The sequence below is a fragment of the Colletotrichum tamarilloi genome, assembly GCF_030869305.1.
Source record: "Colletotrichum tamarilloi strain Tom-12 chromosome Unknown Scaffold_10.1, whole genome shotgun sequence".
Classification (NCBI taxonomy): domain Eukaryota; kingdom Fungi; phylum Ascomycota; class Sordariomycetes; order Glomerellales; family Glomerellaceae; genus Colletotrichum; species Colletotrichum tamarilloi.
Genome location: NW_026849393.1, coordinates 1,055,739 through 1,073,500, shown reverse-complemented (window position 1 = coordinate 1,073,500; position 17,762 = coordinate 1,055,739). Strand labels below are relative to the sequence as shown.

At 53.1% G+C, this 17,762-nt stretch overlaps 4 protein-coding genes across 4 annotated transcripts; all 4 read right to left on the bottom strand.

Annotated features, from left to right (window-relative positions):
* Nucleotides 1–1,401: 1,401 nt before the first annotated feature.
* On the bottom strand, nucleotides 1,402–2,264 carry CTAM01_04506 (uncharacterized protein; the record flags this gene model as incomplete). Its single annotated transcript, XM_060520536.1, has 2 exons — nucleotides 1,402–1,905; nucleotides 2,013–2,264. The coding sequence occupies 2 exons, from the start codon at nucleotides 2,262–2,264 to the stop codon at nucleotides 1,402–1,404; spliced, it is 756 nt and encodes a 251-aa protein (XP_060385181.1).
* A 2,055-nt stretch (nucleotides 2,265–4,319) lies between these two features.
* Nucleotides 4,320–5,589, bottom strand: CTAM01_04505 (uncharacterized protein; the record flags this gene model as incomplete). The annotated part of the gene is made up of 4 exons (XM_060520535.1): nucleotides 4,320–4,568; nucleotides 4,621–4,691; nucleotides 4,783–4,976; nucleotides 5,129–5,589. 4 exons carry the CDS (start codon nucleotides 5,587–5,589, stop codon nucleotides 4,320–4,322), a joined length of 975 nt encoding a protein of 324 aa, XP_060385180.1.
* Nucleotides 5,590–12,811: 7,222 nt separating this feature from the next.
* On the bottom strand, nucleotides 12,812–13,503 carry CTAM01_04504 (uncharacterized protein; the record flags this gene model as incomplete). The annotated part of the gene is made up of 2 exons (XM_060520534.1): nucleotides 12,812–13,234; nucleotides 13,411–13,503. The coding sequence occupies 2 exons, from the start codon at nucleotides 13,501–13,503 to the stop codon at nucleotides 12,812–12,814; spliced, it is 516 nt and encodes a 171-aa protein (XP_060385179.1).
* Nucleotides 13,504–14,999: 1,496 nt separating this feature from the next.
* Nucleotides 15,000–16,777, bottom strand: CTAM01_04503 (SMI1/KNR4 family protein; the record flags this gene model as incomplete). The annotated part of the gene is made up of 3 exons (XM_060520533.1): nucleotides 15,000–16,555; nucleotides 16,622–16,680; nucleotides 16,767–16,777. 3 exons carry the CDS (start codon nucleotides 16,775–16,777, stop codon nucleotides 15,000–15,002), a joined length of 1,626 nt encoding a protein of 541 aa, XP_060385178.1.
* Nucleotides 16,778–17,762: the final 985 nt, after the last annotated feature.

Sequence of the window (17,762 nt, the reverse complement as noted above, 5' to 3'; positions counted from 1 at the left end):
TATTCACAACATCCCAATGGAACATTCGGTGCGGCTTTTGCAGACAAGCCCTAGCGGTGGAGGATGAAGAATCCAACGAGCATTTTACTTGCCTACTCACACGTACGGAGACTTTCCTTACCTAATAGGCCGGTAGTTTCTTTGAGACACCGTCGGACTGTCTGTAAGGTAGGTAGGGAGAGGTGATAGCAACTGCCCCTGCCTCCCCCAAGTACTATCGAGCCTATCTTGCCGTGTTGCCTTAGGTTGCTTGCCTACCTTACGGATACTTCCTCAATATCTACCGTTGAGATACCGAAGCAGTCAACTCCCTTTCATCTTCTCAGCCTCCATCATGACCATAACGCTTCCATCATGTACGTGCCACAAACCCCTCTCTTCCCGGCCCTCGAGGATTGCTCATCCCACATTTGCTACCGTACCTTGGACCAAAACGGGCCGTGTCCACTAATCCGCTGTCATTCGCTAGGGTACTGCCGGGTACCTTTGGCCAGCTGACCTGCTGGGTCTTCTACGTGTATCATCCTAGTACACGACGCGCGACAACTCGATGTGATTAAGGCACGCACTACCTTAGTATCTTGCGTAGCCGGCTACCAATGCGCCTCAAGACCAACCTGCTGAGCGGCCCCGATTCTGCAGGGTCCAATAGGCACTCGCACGGTTCTTCCAACCTGACTTCATTTTCTTCCGTGGCCCGCCACGCTCCCAATGGCCCTGCCCGCCTCCTAGACGCCGCACGAGAGGTTTTGGTCGTTCGTTGCTTGAAGATTCGATGTTCACTATGAATCAACTAGATTTCTTAACAAGGCAGAGAACAACATATTCCCCTGGGTTAGCCATTCGTGGAAACGACATGTTACCTTTGACACAGCTGGACTCGAAGTGACAGCAACGCTTCCAGTTTGGAAGATCAAGACAGCGTCAAGACAACCGCAGAACCTTGCAGTTCATAGTCGCCACATCCGACCGCCGATGGAGGTTTTTCTACCTGCAGGATGGCAGACTCATCTACATACCACCTTAGAATGCGTTTTCTCTACATCTCAAGCAGCTTGACGGCGAATTTGGCAGTAGCTAGTTGCCAGCATTGTGTCCAGCGATTCCAGGTCCAAGGGAACAAGTCTATGCTGCGGATGGCCTGGATTTGCAGAGTCCCCTGTTCTGACGGCGCTGTGGGTGGGCAAAGAGTTTTCACATCATGCTTTCTTTTATGTTGGGATTCGCCCGCCGCATATGTTCTGCACTCGAATGGAGTCCAGGACGCTCTGGTCGCCTCTGACAGTCTGTTCGGCCGTCTGGACATGCAAGAGCAGGGATGCAGTCACTGGGTTAAACCTCGCCGAGCTACGATGAGGAGGGGATGCCTGGATTGATGGGAAGGGATAAAGCTGGTGCTAGTCAATGGTCAGAGCTTCCGTGGCTTGCGGCTTGCCTTGGCGCGTGCCCTGCTGCGGGCGGCCAACAGCAGAGAAGGGGTGAGAGAAAAGGGGAAAGCAGAGGGATTTTGCGCATCTCACCGTCCATGGGATAGGCAAAGAGTCTCAGGGAAACCCAGATATGGACTTTTGGAACTTTCTCTCTCTCCAGAGTCCACGGAGACTCTTCATTTGTTGTGGCTCCGGGTTCCTGTGCTGCTGGATCCTCCCACTCCTCCTTGGATATTGCCTTATCCCCTCTAGGGCCCAACCCCGCCAAAGAGACTTGTCCGAAAGGTCCTATGACGACGTTCCCATGTGTGGAGGAAACGGCCAAGTGCGGGGCAATGAGCCCAGCAGGAGTCGTGGTTGTGGCTCGCGTCTCGTTGAGGAGGGGCCGAGAGGGTGGAGCCTGGAGCTCGCCAATGTGAAGTTGGTGTTTCTCCAGGACCACAAAGTCGTTTACGAAGTATCGCAGCAACACTACATTAGCAAGACGGGCCAAGCACAGTACAGTAGTTGATGGAGGCACAGCATGACACCAATCCCCATGAGCGGATGCTCTTTGTGAACAACCAAGTGGAGTCATCGCACGAACCGGTTGCTATTGCCTGGGTCCGTCAACCCTTGGGCCGTGACAGCATAGTAGGATCTGCCTCCTGGTTCTGTGGCTTCCCTTGCCGGAATCGAGATGTGAGAACCGCTAGGTAGGGCCTTGCAAGCGACGTTGTCAGCTACAAGTCGACGAAGAAGTTGGACGACAACGACAGCCAAAATGGCCGCACTGGATCGACAAGGGTTGGATTTGCACGCAGTGCGAGACCCAGAAGGGGCCATCAAAGCCATTGACTTTGGACGGGCATGGCTTTCATTCGTTCAACTACTTGGCGGTTGCCGCAGTCGAGCCAACACAGATTTAGTTTCGTCCAACGTCTATCTGATTGTCGCGAGCACATCGGCATTAGTACGCTACGGCTGCAAGCCACCACAACCAGCTTGGTGAGCAGATGCGCTGTCATTCTTTTTAACATCCGATCATGCCAAGCGGGCAATTATAGTTGGATGTGTTATTTCCTGATGATGCCCACAGCGATGCAGTAATTGAGGTAATGACAGCTGGTCTAGTTGCGAATGCCTCATGTTGATGAAAGACTCCTACGTCATTGCACGGTCCAAGCTCCCGGCCCTGGTTTGGGGCTTGGGCTTCAACGAGGTAGAACGTGCGCCCAAAGTTTGCGGCAGCATAACAATGGCAGTCCGCAGTACGAAGTATCCGTAGTAAGGTGAGGTACTACGCAGTAAGGTACGGAGAGTCGAGAAAGGAGCACCCCGTACTCGATACTGGCTGGATAGGCAAGCTTGTTGAATCATGCAGCCAGGAAGCGCATGGGTTCTTGAGCCTCTTGACCAACATACTGGATCCAGCAAGCAACGGCGGGTCTATTTTTGTCGGCTGGCCTGCTTTTCTGGTAACTTGGAGGCAACTTGGGGTGCCTGGGAATTGTGATTTGGTGGTCACGACTCGCTGGCGCCTTTCCGGGACTCCAGCAAGGGGCCTGGGATGTGTTCTCGTCACGCCGTCACTTTGGCTCAAGGGCCCTTGTCCACGTGCTCCATATAATCGCGTGTTGCTGCCATGCTGTATCCGTAACCTGTAAGGCAGGATTCGATGATGGATCATTACCTAAGCTTTCGATGCATGTGACATGCTTCACTTTGCTGCGTAATTAGGTACTCGGTACGGAGTGCTAGAATGACGGGTAAGGTTACAAGTAGGTAGGCCAGCCGCCAGCAGCGGACTGTCTATCATCCAATGGCAGCTCAGGGCCAGAGCTCAACGGCGGGAAGGACTAAAGGAGGGGCTCGCAAAAACAAAATTCGGTACCTAGGTACCTTCCATCCTATGGATGCAAAACTTATGAGGAAAGAATGGAACTTACCTAAGGGACTTGACTCTGGAAAGAAATAATCACATCACGGCTCGAGAGTCACGAGTAAGCGTGTCCGTACACTCTCACGACACCCTCACGACTCCGTACCTCACCGTACGAAGAGAGAACCCTCACCTGCGGACTACGGGCTTGCACCTCACCTCACCTCAGGTGCAGTGGGCTGGCTGGTCCCTTGTGGAGGAAAGAGGAGGAGAGCGTAGTGGGCTGTGGGAACTGTTAGCAATGGTACCTCTCTAGCAGACCCCGTCCTGCGGCGCAGCCCCCCAGGGTTCGGTCTGTCTTTTTCTGGATACAAACAGGTCTCATGACCTTTCTCATGCGACGCTAATGATGGATTTTAGGTTCACCTGGACCACCAGAGGGTCAGCAGCATCTGATCATTTTTCTTTATTCTTTGCCTGGCACTCTAGGCGCATCTGGCCCCAGCTCATGCTCCTGCTCCTGCTCCTGAGGTGCTCTCCTCTTTGCTGGGTATTCCCCTCCCACCCCGGTGTCAATGGTCATATTATTCAGTCCGGCGTTTCTAGCGAGGCAAGCTCGACACGACGAGCCGCAAGGGGCATTCCCCCGTGGATCGTGGCAGGTTTTATTGGCAACCACGGCCGCCGAACAGGAGCTGTATCGGTATCGTACCACGCAACGGGGAGCCTCAATAATCAGGGGACACATCTAAACCGGCCGGCACGCACGCAGCTTCCCAGGATTCAGGAAAAGGAGACTACCTAGACATTGTGAACCCACCCATGCGGGCAGCGACTCACTGTGAGACTTCTGAGTTCTCACAATTACACACACCACCCAGAAGCCGGCCAAAGGTATCTGGGTTCTTGTTACCACCTCAGCCATTGAAGCTTTACTTTGAATCAACCCAGCACAGGTTGTCAACGTCGTCAGCTTCCCTCACCAAGGGGTTCGTGTGTCTAAAGCTCCTGCTCGAGTCTCCATCGGCTCACTGCACCGTCTCCAAACAGGGCCTGAGAATCGGACAAAATCTGCTACAGCAACCATGCGCCCAGCTGTTTTTCTTCGTCATCGAATGCGCAGCCTCCCATCCAGCAATGTCCACCACCCACCACACGTACGCACACCTCACACACCAGCGGTGACCCTCTTCCGTCCCGGCATCCAGTCTGCAGCCCGGTGCCCTGTCTCTGCCGAAATGAAACCTCCGAAGGAACGGGCGACGCGGACATACGGACTAGTGACCACACGATTGACAAAAGCGCGGACGGGGGGGGGTTTAGCCTCACATAAGCCGCAATGTGCCAAAAAATTTTGCGCTGTCTTCTCTCTATGTCGCTCGCCCTGAAGGCTTTTTGGGCTGACGAGGTCAGTTCTACAACATGCCTCGCCATCGCCAGTCAAGTATACCAGCAAGTCCTGGCACACTGCTCTCGGGTAACGCGACGTACCTTGTCTCTTCGCTGGCCTGGCCTTCCATACGGCATGAAGCATCATATTGAAAAGCTGTGGGCTGGCCTGACTAATACCACCCTTCTCAGTCGCCGTGGGCGCTGGCTTGTCCCTGCAGCCGTGTCGTCGCTGCCCGGATTGGTCGGCCGATCTGGCCAATATTGTTGCCCGCCTCCGTCGAAAGAATCCGCCCCTACGGTGCGTTATTAACTGGCAACCACGAGCTCCCGTCGTCGCCCTCAAAGTCACATTCGGGTTCTCTGCGACTGGCTGATCATCGTTCGGCTACCACGGCTGGTCCGCCACCGACGCCGACTCGACCTTTGCGTTGGGTTGCCCACTTACCTTATACGTCCGATCCGATACCCTCTTCCGACCACGTGAGCCTCAAGATTTGGATTGCCTACTGCGTCCGCGTCTGCGTCTGCGTCTCTGGGAGTACACAGCTTCAATATACGGCAGTAGAGAGGCGCGCTCCGGGTCACGGACTTGTTTGACTTGCATTTAATGTCCTGCAGGCCATCTTTGGGGGAGAAGGAGTTCCATTCCTGTTGGTTGAGATGCACAGACAGAGCTTGTCGTTGGACTAAGACGTGTGCGAGTTCCCATGTCGGCCCCCTGCCACGCATCCGTTGACTGGCCTGCCAGGGCCTCCTCTGAATTCCTGAGCCGAGCGGTAATGCACTACATCTCGTCACCGCATCCCTTTCGCAGCAGCCGCATGGCTTCCAGACCTCCTGGCCATAGCATTCCAACCATCCCGCCGCCAACCTACTTAGCCTCCATCGGGAAGGGCACAGGGGCATGGGTTGAAGACGTTGCTCATGGGATGGCGCACTCAACGGACGGCAAGCGGTCCATGAAAGCCGCTCGTCGTTCGCGTGGCTGAACTCCAACGTGGCATTCTGCCGTAAAACTCAGAATTCCCGATGAAACCCTTCCAAATTACCCGTTGGAGAAAGACAAGATATATGACAAAAGTGAAGCACGTCGATACTACGGAGTTCCAGGCATTGCAACTCAACAGGCTTCAGGTCAACGCTTGCTATCTCCGGCCTGGCCCGGTACTGCGAAATCCCACGACCGAAGCAACCGCGCAACGTATTTTTACCGTCACACGGTCGATAGATGGTGGGTCCTCAAACACTCCAAAGGACAATCTTGCGCCACAGAAAGGCCAGCCTACTGCAAGAGAGAAGGCATGTTGTCCCGTGGGCGATGTTATTCCTGCTTCCTCTCGTCACACCCTTTCTCGGTTGCGAGTGGAGAGATGTCAGTGCATCCCGACCCAACTGCAGAACAACAGACCCGGATTGCTAGCTACTTGCCGCACAGACATGAACTTGGTCAAAGCAATTTTTGCGGCTCTCACCATTGGATGGATCGTCACCAGACCTCATCCCTCAACCATGGATATGCCAAGTTGCAACGGCCGCCTGCAGCCGCAAGGGAAATCGCTGGGGTTGAGACCGCTTGGTGTGCCGAACAGTCGAATCATGCCTGGTCTTTTCGACTTCTTACCCACAAATTCTGGCCCGAATTCTCATCGGTGAGGGCCCCGGGGAAGCATCAGAGACCCATCTCGAGCGGCCGGCTAGTTACCAGGGCTGCCCGTGCCAATGGATGGGCTACAAATGCTGCCAAATGATCTGCCATTACAAACATTACACGCAAAGGTCCGATAACTTTGCTGTCGACAACATGTGACATGGAAAGATTGACCTTGATTCGAGATACCATCATACCGGTAATCTCTAGATTGAGACCTTCAGTATGCAGCTCAGCTCTGGGTCACTCGCTTTAAGGCGAACGTCTTTTAATTCTTGGGGCTGTCGGTGCCAAACAAGTTCAAAGCAGCAAAACAGCGGCTCAAAGGTCGGCAAGTTTCGAGTCTTGGACTGTTTCAATACACCTTGGGCTCGCATGCTACCAATAATGGCGAGCTGCAAGTTCTAACAAACTTGTGGCTGGACTAAGGTCTTGAGATCCCTTGACGTATCTCCGACAGCCACCGAGCTATTTCGGTGTGTGTACTCCATGCACAAAGCCCGGATCATTCGGCGGCTGATGCTTTCTCACCGACCGCCGCTAGTAAGGTGTGCGAACGCGTATCAGACGGGACGGTGCTATTCTGACAGCATGCGTCAAATGTAACTCTTCTGTAATTGTGCACGAGGCAGGACGTATTGCTGAGTGGGCCCTGCGATGCGACGGTCACTTTGATAACCTTTGGTCTTTACAGAAGAAGAGCAAGTCGTCTGCAGCATTTGCCGGGCAGTGTCTTTGCTCGGCAAGATCGCCAACCAGACGCCCGTCCTAAATCCCGCTTCGGCCAGATTTGCATGGGCATCTGTAAGTTTGCCTTGCCGTATTAGGTCCATGGTCTTCAGCCAGGTACGTGCATATTCACTAACTATTGAAAATTTTATCACAACTGATGGCGGCCAAGATGTTGAGGATGTACACACCAACTCGACATTGTAGCAATGCAGCAACCTCCAATGGCTCATCATCTGACGGCGATTCCAAGGCGCCTCCCTCTCTCATCTCGGATTGCCATCATCGTTGACATGGGCTTGCGTATTACACGCACGAGACCCGGCATTGGCTCGCATCGTACGACACGTCGATGATCTTGTCCCTGACGAAGCATCTTGCAGAAACCAACCTGGTTTTGTTCGTGACAGATTCTCGGAGAGATCGCCAGTCCGGCCATGGGTCACAGCCAGCCAGCCCGCCACCGCAAGATCAGCTACCGGTCTGCTTGGGGAACACCTGAAGCAATCCATCTTCAATGGGTGCCTGCGAGTTGCTGTGCCTCACCTCTTTCGAGCGACCTGCATGCTGAGCTAAACCCGTATCACCACCCTCCAACCTCAACCTTGCAACGGCACGCTACATGGATGATGGCGGCATGGTTGGTCTGCTCTGGTGTTCAGAGATGTTGTGCTGCAGAGCTTTGTGTCACAACCACAGAGATGTTTCATTCACCTGCATCATCGAGTTGCCTCGGACGCCTCGCTGCAGGACACCGTCAGCCTTTCCGGAAAGCAGCTGTAGCGCCCCGTCCAGATGGTGCCAGTGACTCGTACTGATGGCATCCTGTTTCACTCGATGTGAAATCTTCAGCTCTTTTCTTCCAACGGCCTCAATTATTCTCGGTTCTCGCACGACGACCAGGTCTTCGTTCTAGATTTATGGCCGGTTGTTTCTCTGCCAAACAACGGTGAGACCTCTGATGCGAGCGACGTCAGGCGCGCCATGCTTGTTGTTGCGATATGAGGAGCAAAGACCAGCCCATATCGCTGGTCTGGGAGACAGAGAAGTCAGCCGGCGGCTCCCTTGACTGAATGAGATCGTTCCGCGTGCTTTGAGGACTCTCCTGTCGCCGCCATCGCCGCCTCCGAGCCGCGTCTTGTCGTGGCACCTCACGGCAAGCCTTCTTACGCACGCCGCCGGTCTAAGGGCGCATCTCCCGCCCAACAGGATCGGCAGGAGGCGGATCCCGAGTTCAAAGCAGCCTCTTTGTTTTTTTTGTTTTTTTTTTTGGTCTCCCTCTCTGTCTCTCTTTCATCCGCCGATGACGGACAGGTTCTGCAGGCCCGGGAGCGCGAATGACACCAATTTTGACAGCGCAACATGTTTCAACGCCTGCATGTCTGAACGCCAGGAAAATTTTCTGTCGGTGCGCAAACGTTGACCGGCCTCTCACCGACGGGTTCTCGAGAGGGTTGTGGTGCGGTGAGATGAGACTGTCGAAGAAACTTTTTTTTCTTTTCCTTTTCTCCGGCTTCCCAACAAAAATTTCTTCTTCACTCTTTCTTCACCGCCTGATTGTTTGACCGAATTTTTCGATTCTCCTGAACGAGACAACAGCCACCCGACCAAAGGTGTGCCACGGCGCAGGTACGGGGTTTTTGATTTGCGGTGTTTCCAAGACAAGTGTCTGGCTAGAGTGTTGAAGCGAGTGGCCCTCTTTTTACTCACAGAAAGTCGTAGATTTCTTTTTCACGCTTTGCTACATTGCTAGGATTCTACAAATCCGTCTACGTCGTATATGCCGATTGGGATATAGATCAATGTCTCGTTGACTTGCCAAGAGAAGACGGACGCCCCCAAACGTGCTCGACTCTCTTCACTCAAGCGGGATCCAGGGGTCTGAGGTGGGCGTGGGGGGGCCCAGGGACACTGATTCGGCCCGGCAGAGTCTTGCCCCAACCCGTCCCTGGCCGGGAGTCGTCGGAGGTTTTCCTCGTCGACGGTTCACCTTCTTGTTTCGGGCCGGCCCGCGGAGGGGTCTGGGGCTTTATGGGTAGGTTTTTTGATAAGACCCTGCGGTGGTGCCCATTTCAGGGCCTCCGAGTGTCGTTTACACGCTGCGGCTTACGACTCACGAGGGAAGTGTTGTGGAGTAAGTAAATACGCTTCACTCCAGGGTTTGCGCTGTCCGTCTTCCGTGTAAGCGTCGGGGAGCTGTGAGGTGCTTTCCGGTTTGTTGGAATCCCCCCTGGTCATCGAGATGTCGTGCGTTGACACTCGATGCTGTAAGCCCTTTCCTATCTGGAACCTTCCGTAAAGGGAAGGTGAGGATTTCGGAACGATATGTCCTTCATGTCTTGTGGGTTTGCCCTGAGTGTAGTCCCTAATCTCTGGTGGCGATTAGTATGAGCCGCACCCTGAGATAGACCACGATGCATATATGTAGCCATACGTAGATCCTTCACGATGAGAGAGACAAAGCATGATACTATTACAAAGAACTATATGATCTCTTACGGATGAAGTACCAGCTTTGTCCACCTTTGCCGCCTCGAGGTTACGATACGTATGTTTGTTAAGTACAATAAGGCGACGGGCGAGATAGGGTCCAAACATACCTTTTTACTGGACACTATCCTCTCCAGCATTCGTAGATCGCGGTACCCCCCGCTCATTTTAACAAGCTTTTTGTCGGTTTGTCATGTTCGAACAACTTGTCACTAATCATTCCTATTTGATTTATGGGAGCAATTGCGAACAACAGTTGATTGCTGGTTCGTTCCCCGTGGTATGTTCCATTCTGATCCCAACCCGTTCTAGTTAGTGAAAGACAGCTCGTCGGCGCAACTGAAGCCAAAGGCATGTAACAATCCACTTGGTCTTCCAGGCTTCGACTCCGGGAGTCGTTTCTTGTCTGGCGGGCCGTTGTCGAAGCTGTGACTCCCTTCCGTGACCTCTTGTACGATCTAGTATGGATATATATATATAGGCCGCGTTTGCACATCTGGATGTAGTATCGGCACTGTCGTGCTCAGTTGTCAGAAGACGGACTCTGGGCATATCTCGGCCTCGGGGTTAGTGGCCACGTATAGCGAGAGGCGAAGCAATGTATCAGTCGTGGCATAGGCTCAATTTCACCTAAACCGCTCAGCATCGTATAGTTCTAGTCGTCGATTGTTCACAAGGGGGTCTATAGAAGAAGATGGTCGTTCGTGATGGTTCAAGCTGGTCCTGATATGACCCGGATCTAGGCTTTATTTTCTGATAGTTACTAACTCTAAAGCATAACAGGCGAGGCGGACCTACGCCGGAAATCGACATGTGTCCAAACTGCGAGTTTGTGATTCGCGGAGCACGATGTTATCATTGCGTGGTGATCCCTTCGTGATGAGACTGTTTACGTAGCGGGCATTTATATATGGAGCGAACGCCTCTGGAGAAGAACAATGGGAGGTCTTTTCATGAGCCATATTGTCAACTGCTCGGTAAACATAGTAGGCCCTGAGCTCTGCAGGCTTCTTTAGCTTTCGGCCACTACAGGAAAGTACTGAAAGAGGTATGATTAAGTCTATCACTGGTTCCCTTTTACCACCAGGACGACTGGGTTTTCAGGATGGAAGGTCCAACCTGTGGGCAGCACCTTTTGTTTACTGCGCTAGAAACGGCCCACGTTCTGGAAGCGGTGAACTCATGACGTTTAATCAATAATATAGACTATCTAGTAATTGCGTCAGTCGTCCCCCCCCCCCCCTTCGCTAGGAACGATCTGAATTATATTCCATATGGAATTCACTTATGGAAGAATCGAGAGGACAGTGGTAGTGTGTTGATATCTAAAGAGGCGGTCCTCTTGATCACAATGTGATCGACGTAAACACGTGGAACCCGTTCCCGTATGACCGAGAAGGACTGAACTCTCTGATTTTGCTACCCTGAAGATGGAGACTCACTTGGGGAGTCTGTGGAGTTGTATAGCAAGAGCACCTACAGCCTCTCTTTGTATAATTATTGCGCCACAAAATATCTCCCCAGAATTCAATGCCGAGCCGCCTGAAGCCGTAGTAAATAATATTTGATACTACATTAGCATCTGGCCTATAATAGTAGGAGGTAGTTAAGACAAAAGCGTGTATAGCGTTGGAGAAAGGGGAACCAGGCAGCTCCCTTGCTTATAAATGTTTTAGATAGATATAACTCAACATAACTTTTCTCGACTTTTGTACTTGTCTAATCGATGAAGGCACATGTCCAAGAAATTTAGCAACGCAATGTACGCTATTATAGATTCGTGTAGTTATATACGAGAGGCGGCTCACGCATACGAACAGCATAGCGATGTTTAGCATACCATAGCCTCTTCCGCAGAAGCTTCTTGCACCATAACAGATACTCTAGTGAATGTTGCCATGGTATACCTAATTAACCTACGTATAGTAAACACTAGTAAAGGAAAACTACGAGGAGGCCGTTATTATAGTACGTAGAGGAAACGAATTGGGATCGAAGTAGTACCTTGGTTTCGAGACTTTCACGACTTGAAGCCGCTTACAACACCCAAACTATTGAACTCATCAGTAAAGATGCAAAGGGCTTACTTGGAATGAAGAAAAATTTAGGACAGGGTGTATTTCACCTAAGGAAACAGTTCCTTAATGACCACCAGTACGACCGCCGCGATCCATCGACGGTATAGACGTCTTCCTTGCCAGAAAGCAGCCCTTTAATGCACACGCCCAATGCAAGACTAATATATAAGTCAAGTAACAAACCCCTCGGAGTCATTGGCGTAATACAATCAAAGTATCCGGGTCAAAATACTATCTCTTATGACGCCATGACGCAAGACGAAAGCACTCACCTAAGAACAAAAGAAGAGTTCACCACCGGTGTGGCTACATCTCTTGGTGCTCATGCTGGGATTCGAACTCGGGTACTCGTATACGCTAAGCCTGTCGTCGAGTAGGCTGGTTGGCGATTTTAACTGTCGACCCTAAACCATTCCACCACCCAGCCAGTTTGACCAGACCCGCCGACCTAGACGGGCGCCTGCTGGCTGGTGACGGAAATGAGAGGGGGTATATAAGCTCCTTTCCGTGGGTGTTCATCGGGTGAAGGTCTGGCACGTACTGTATGTAAATTTGATGTAGGGCTAGCCAGCACCTGCCTGCCTGCTTTGCACTCATGGTCATGGATACGCGACAATCTCTGGTCCTCGTGCTCAAGAGTGAGGATGAGTTCGTGTCAATATTCTTTGTCAAGGAACGAGAATCTTCTCTGTCTACTTATCGCCAACTTTTACTGTGACTTCCAGCTCTAGGAAAGATTATTCCATGTACTATCCTCTCTCCACGCTGAAACCAAAGAAGCTACCAGGATTCCTCGAATCTTTGCTCTCATTTGCAGCCCCAGCATCCCTGTGTTAAGCAGACAAACCGGTAAGCCCGAAGTCAATGGTGACAATTGGACTTTTCAGGACGCGGAAATGGACAAAGACCGAAGAGTTTGCGAAAAGAAGGCTCAAATAAAGGGAATAAAGTAGACTATAGCCATGCCGCCAATGTCAAACCCATGCGCCACAGAATCCTCAGTGCTATAATTATACACCTGCGATCCGAATCACCCGATTCATACAATCTTCAGCCATTCTGGATGAACCAACCCGGTTCGTCCATACCATAGGTCCATGTCATAGCCTTAGGAACGACTCTTCGACGAAGACCAGCCAGCCCCCGCGTCACTGACTACCTACAAAGCACCCTTCTCCCCCATTTACAGAGCAAGATTGTAGCTATACTCATCCTCCATATTCTGGCTGATCCAAAGCACGACACTGCTCAAGCCCACGAGCGCATTCGCGACAACGTTCTCGATGCCCATGCCCAGCGCCGGCATGGCGACATCCTGCACGACAAACTTGAGCACAAAGACCGTCACGCCGCCCGCCATACCCCCGGCCAGCGCGGCGAAGCCGAGGAACAGCACGACGCGGGCCTTCCACGCGACGCCGTTGCCGCTGTACGAGAAGCTGTCGGCCGACAAACGCGCCTTCTCGACCGAGTTGATGATGAGCATGCCGAGCGAGGAGAAGATGAGGGGCAGCCAGTCGACAAAGGTGACGTGGGTGTCGGAGCCGTTGCGGGCTGACTTTGACCAGACGGCGGAGTCGAGCATGACGTAGAAGGCGATGGAGAACTGGGGGGGTTGACGACGGTTAGCAGGGTTTTTGAATCTTCTGTTCTTCTCATGGTTCTTGGTTTTTGGGGAAGGCTTTGATAGGAAGAGGAAACCAGCTGATGTTCCTTCGCGTGCTATCTATCCTACGACACTGGCGGGTGACCATCAGGCGAGAGAAGAGGGAACAAGCTTACCAGAGCTCCGGCGCCGTAGACGCCAAAGTTACGAGCCCAAGCGCTGTTGAGCCATTCCGGCTTGCTGAACTTCCAGAGGCGCTCTTCCTCCATAGTTGCGAATGTGGTGATGGGATGGATTGGCTTATGAGGTGTAGTTGGTTTCGGAAGCGATTAGCTGAAGATAGCTCCCAGTCTGCGAATCGTTGTAGATGGATCGGGCGGGCGGGGATCTGGGCGTGTATCGTCGGGAGTGTTCTCGAGCAGTCGATGCTCTTGGAGGAGAAGAAAAGTGTCGTCGGTATATCGCCGGGGGGGATGATTGAGCCGCGCGTGCGTTGTTCGTCGTCTGCTGTCGTCTGCTTCGGTGTAAGGCTAGGCTTGGGTGACGAAGGCACGGGCTCCGGATGTTGGTCGCCTTGACGTTGATCCGGCACAGTTGAGGCGTCACAGTCCCACTACCTCATCCCTGTCCGGAGCTTTGCCGTTCACACGTGACCCTTGACATGTCACATGATCTTTACATCGCAAAGGTACTCGTGCATCTTGACTCTGTATATCTTAGGGAGCTAAGGGGAACGAGACAATATAGAAAAACACTCATTTCAAAAGTATGATCGAAACCGAGGAAAAGAACCTAGTCTCTCTCATATGTATAGACTATCTTGGTAAATATGTGCTGTTGCGACGCCATCAGCAAGTCAACTCATAGCTTACACCTCCAAGTCCCCTGCTTCGTACATGACTCTGCCTGCACCCGTGCTCATGAACGACATTCCATTGCTCAAGACACGGCGTGGACCCTTCCTCGTAGATCCGATCGAAGCGGAGCGGTTCATCGCCATGCTCCGGGCTCAGGTTGACCCCCGTTAACACCCCGCAAACACGAATCGGTCCCAGTAGCACGGAACACGAGGAATTGAGGGGCGCATGCCGCTGCACGCCAAACACATGCACGTAGGCGCAAAGCCTTTCTAATTCATATTGACACGAGAAACAGAATACGATTTGGCCAAGGCCGTCACAGCCAACCTGTATTGAGGACTAATCCTACGCCCTTGCCTCGGAGCGCTCGAGATAAAAAGAAGTAGACAAAAGGTCCTAATAGTACACTAACAATTACCGGCACGCCTACCAATTCCAGCTTGGGATATTATCGTCCCATTTGCCTCATCTAGGAGGACGTGGTCCGCAACACCCATCTCGAGACAGCCGCAAGGCTGCCCACGAAAATTGGCCGAATATGGCAGGTTGGTGCGAATGTACGTATGCCGCGCAGCTATGTCCATAGACTGCAGAAACCTCAGAATGGGCAGAGGCCCACCCGACGTATTCCGGTCCCGGCCCTTTCCAGAGAGAGCCCAAAAAGGAAGAAAAAATGAAGAAGAAAATAGACTTGGAAATAAGCCCAGCCGCCGTGTTCCCTGATGCTCGAAAAAAAAAGTCTTCAATGTTGTATGACCCCCTGCGGACGTCCTCTCATAATGATTAGAGTCACGGACGCCTCAAACGCCGATGTTTTGCTGTATGACGGGCCTTGTCGCGTAACAAGACCCCGAGAATAGGGGAAACCGTATCGTCGTTCTGTCGTATCCAGTTTTGCACACCTTCTATATCTCGATCTCCTTCATCGGCTCCTCCGATACCTCAGGTTGCTTGCCGTTGGCTTTGGCGGTGCCATTCATCTTGCCAGCGGGGTTTGCGTTCTCCTTTCCTTCGCCCTCCGCAGTCTCGACGTGCGAAAGTAGCGACACGCGGGAGCCCTTGGGGGTCTCTTCGCTCGGCCGGGGAGTTTCGACTTCGACAAGCTTCGTTGGCTTGAGGCCGTTTGTCTGCAGCTCCGGCAGAGGGGTTTCCTCGGCCACTCGTGCCAGGGGGCTGGACTTGCCATAACCAGGGCGAATGGGGCTGGCAATCGGAGAAGTGCCTCCCAGTCGTTGCATTGATCTTCCTCGTTGTTCGCCATTAGGCTCGGCTGATGTCGGGCTCGCGCTCGTGTACGGAGAGTTGGCGCCAGATCCAACGGGAGATCCGGCTCTGTTAGTAGGTGCAACCGATCTGCGCTTCGCAGCTCTTCGGCCGTACTTCTGATCCATTCGCCATCGAAGAATGCCAAAGTAGGGAGGCTCAACACGTGTCTCCTTAAACTCCCGCAACTTGAGCTCGTTGGTCTCCTCATCCACAAACCACTTGCCAGACGAGAGGTCGTCCGCGACCATGGCGAGGAAGTGAGCCCAGGAGCGGGCAATGACATACTTGGTATCGTAGTCGCGACCAAAGAGAACAATCTGCCCCCATTTGCCGCTGGGACCGGGAGCGAGGTCGACAGCCAGGTTGTTTCCACCCCAATCGCGCACCAAGGGGATCCAGGCTGGGTGGGCATACGATCGCTGCACTGCGTTGGGAGGCACGCAATCCTGGCGAGCAATGAGGTCCTGACGCCAAGAGCCATTGTTTGCGGCCGCAGGAGATGCGGGTTCTCTGGAAGACGATGCTTGGTTGCTGCTGCCGAGGGCCTTGGGGAGAGCGGCAGGTCTTTGGTAAGCCGCTTCGGAGAGGAATTCCTGGTTGACCTTGCGCCACTGGTCCCATTCCTGAACAATCTCCTCGCAATCGAGCAACATGGAGCCGAAAATGATACCAGTAGGCATTCCCAGGCGCTCCTGGCCGTCGTGAACCATCAGTGACTCTCTCACGTCAAGGGGCAAGGAGCAGTCGAGTTGATGCTCCAGTTCGTTGAGGTCGTTATCAGTACATCCCTCGCAGAGCTGGTCCCACAGCTCAGGGTAGTGCTCTTCAGCCCAAGCGTCAATCTTCTTCCACGAGTGGGAAACGGGAGGGGGAGGAGGTGAGCCGTCCTGGAAAGACTGCATGGGGACGTCTCCGGGGCTCTGTAGCTCAAAGCCATCGTGCTGGCTTTCGCGGCGAGCAGATTGAGATCTCAGACCTGGGGAATAAGGCGCAGAAGGGTTGGGGCTAGTTGGTGTGTAGGGCATGCCACCGCCCTGGTAGCTGTTCTCGCGCGAGAATCTGTTATAATCGTCGGCGAAGGGAGAGGATACATCGGCGCGGGATTCGGAGGCTGTCGCGACGGAAGTAAGGATGCCGCTCTGGCGATTCAGAGGAACGTGGCGACCGGTTCGGTGAGGAGAGTCAATCGTAGAGTCTAAGGTAAGTTAGTTTTGTGACAAAGGTAGGCGTTGCAGAGGTCGTTCGGGAGGGAAAAACGTACGTCGGTCGTAGCTGGTCAGATCGTGCCAGAGAGAGCGCATAGCCGCACCGAAGCCGAACCTGTCATGGCAAAGTCAATGTCTCGGTCCTCTTAGGCGTCCCAAGAAAAGGGGACTGAACGATTGAAAGAACGGATGCCAACGTACGTGTTCGCCATGATTGGCGATAGGGCCCCTGGCCGATTTGACAAGACAATGATCCTGTTCCGGGGTTGGATAAAGAGACGCGATCGACCGGTTGCGGTTGTGGAAAAGTAAGGAAACGGCAGCGAAAGTTGGGGGGTGTTGAAGAAGTCGATTTACCCCTTTGGTCGTTGGCGTTGAGGTTAGGGGTAACGGCCGAATCGTCAAAGACAGATGACAGCAGGTGCTGGGTGGGAGTCTCCTTAATTTAGGATGCTGTGTTTTTTCCCACCGCCGTTGAGGTATTGTCGACTCGCAATGGGGTTGAAAGTGTGAAGGAGTGTTGAATTCACAACCAGCGAAAGTATGCGGTCTGAGTGGTGAATTGGGTTGTTGGAGGGAAAAAGAGGCTTCGAGGTCGGAGGCAGCGCGGTCAGGTCAGGGGCGGGCCGCGAGGGTTGGATTGTGAGGTGCCCGTGTTTATGTCTGACGGGGCGTGGAATTTTTAGAGTTGGGGACGATGGCGTAGTAAACCCGTCGCGGTCCTCGAGTGTGCCAGGCGGGTGCAGATGTTAGTGCAGTGAAGGACGGGAGGCGAGAGTGAGGTGTGCTGCAGCTCTCAGTGCGACGCAGGAGAATAAGTGGAGGCAGGTAAAATAGTGCGGTAACGATAGGTAGCTGTGCCTTGATATCTTTCTCTCGCTACCTCAGGGACTAAGGGCCAGGAAAGAAAAAGAGCACCTCTGATAGCGGGACTGGACAGGCAGGTAAGGTAGGTGGACAGGGTTAAATTTGGAGACGTTGAGGCTTCGTCTGGTCAGTTTGGTGGATGGCGCCCGGCGTGGTTTGTGGCACTTTAGGGGAAGGAAGGAGCCCCAGTGTCAGTGTTTCCTCCCCAGTCAGTCTTGGTCGATACCTCAGGAAAAAGCGAGGATACCTGGGTATTCGTGGTAGTAAGAACGAGATGGTGGTGGATGTGGTGGGCTTCTGGGAGTGGCTTGGGGATGAGAGAGGGAGGGA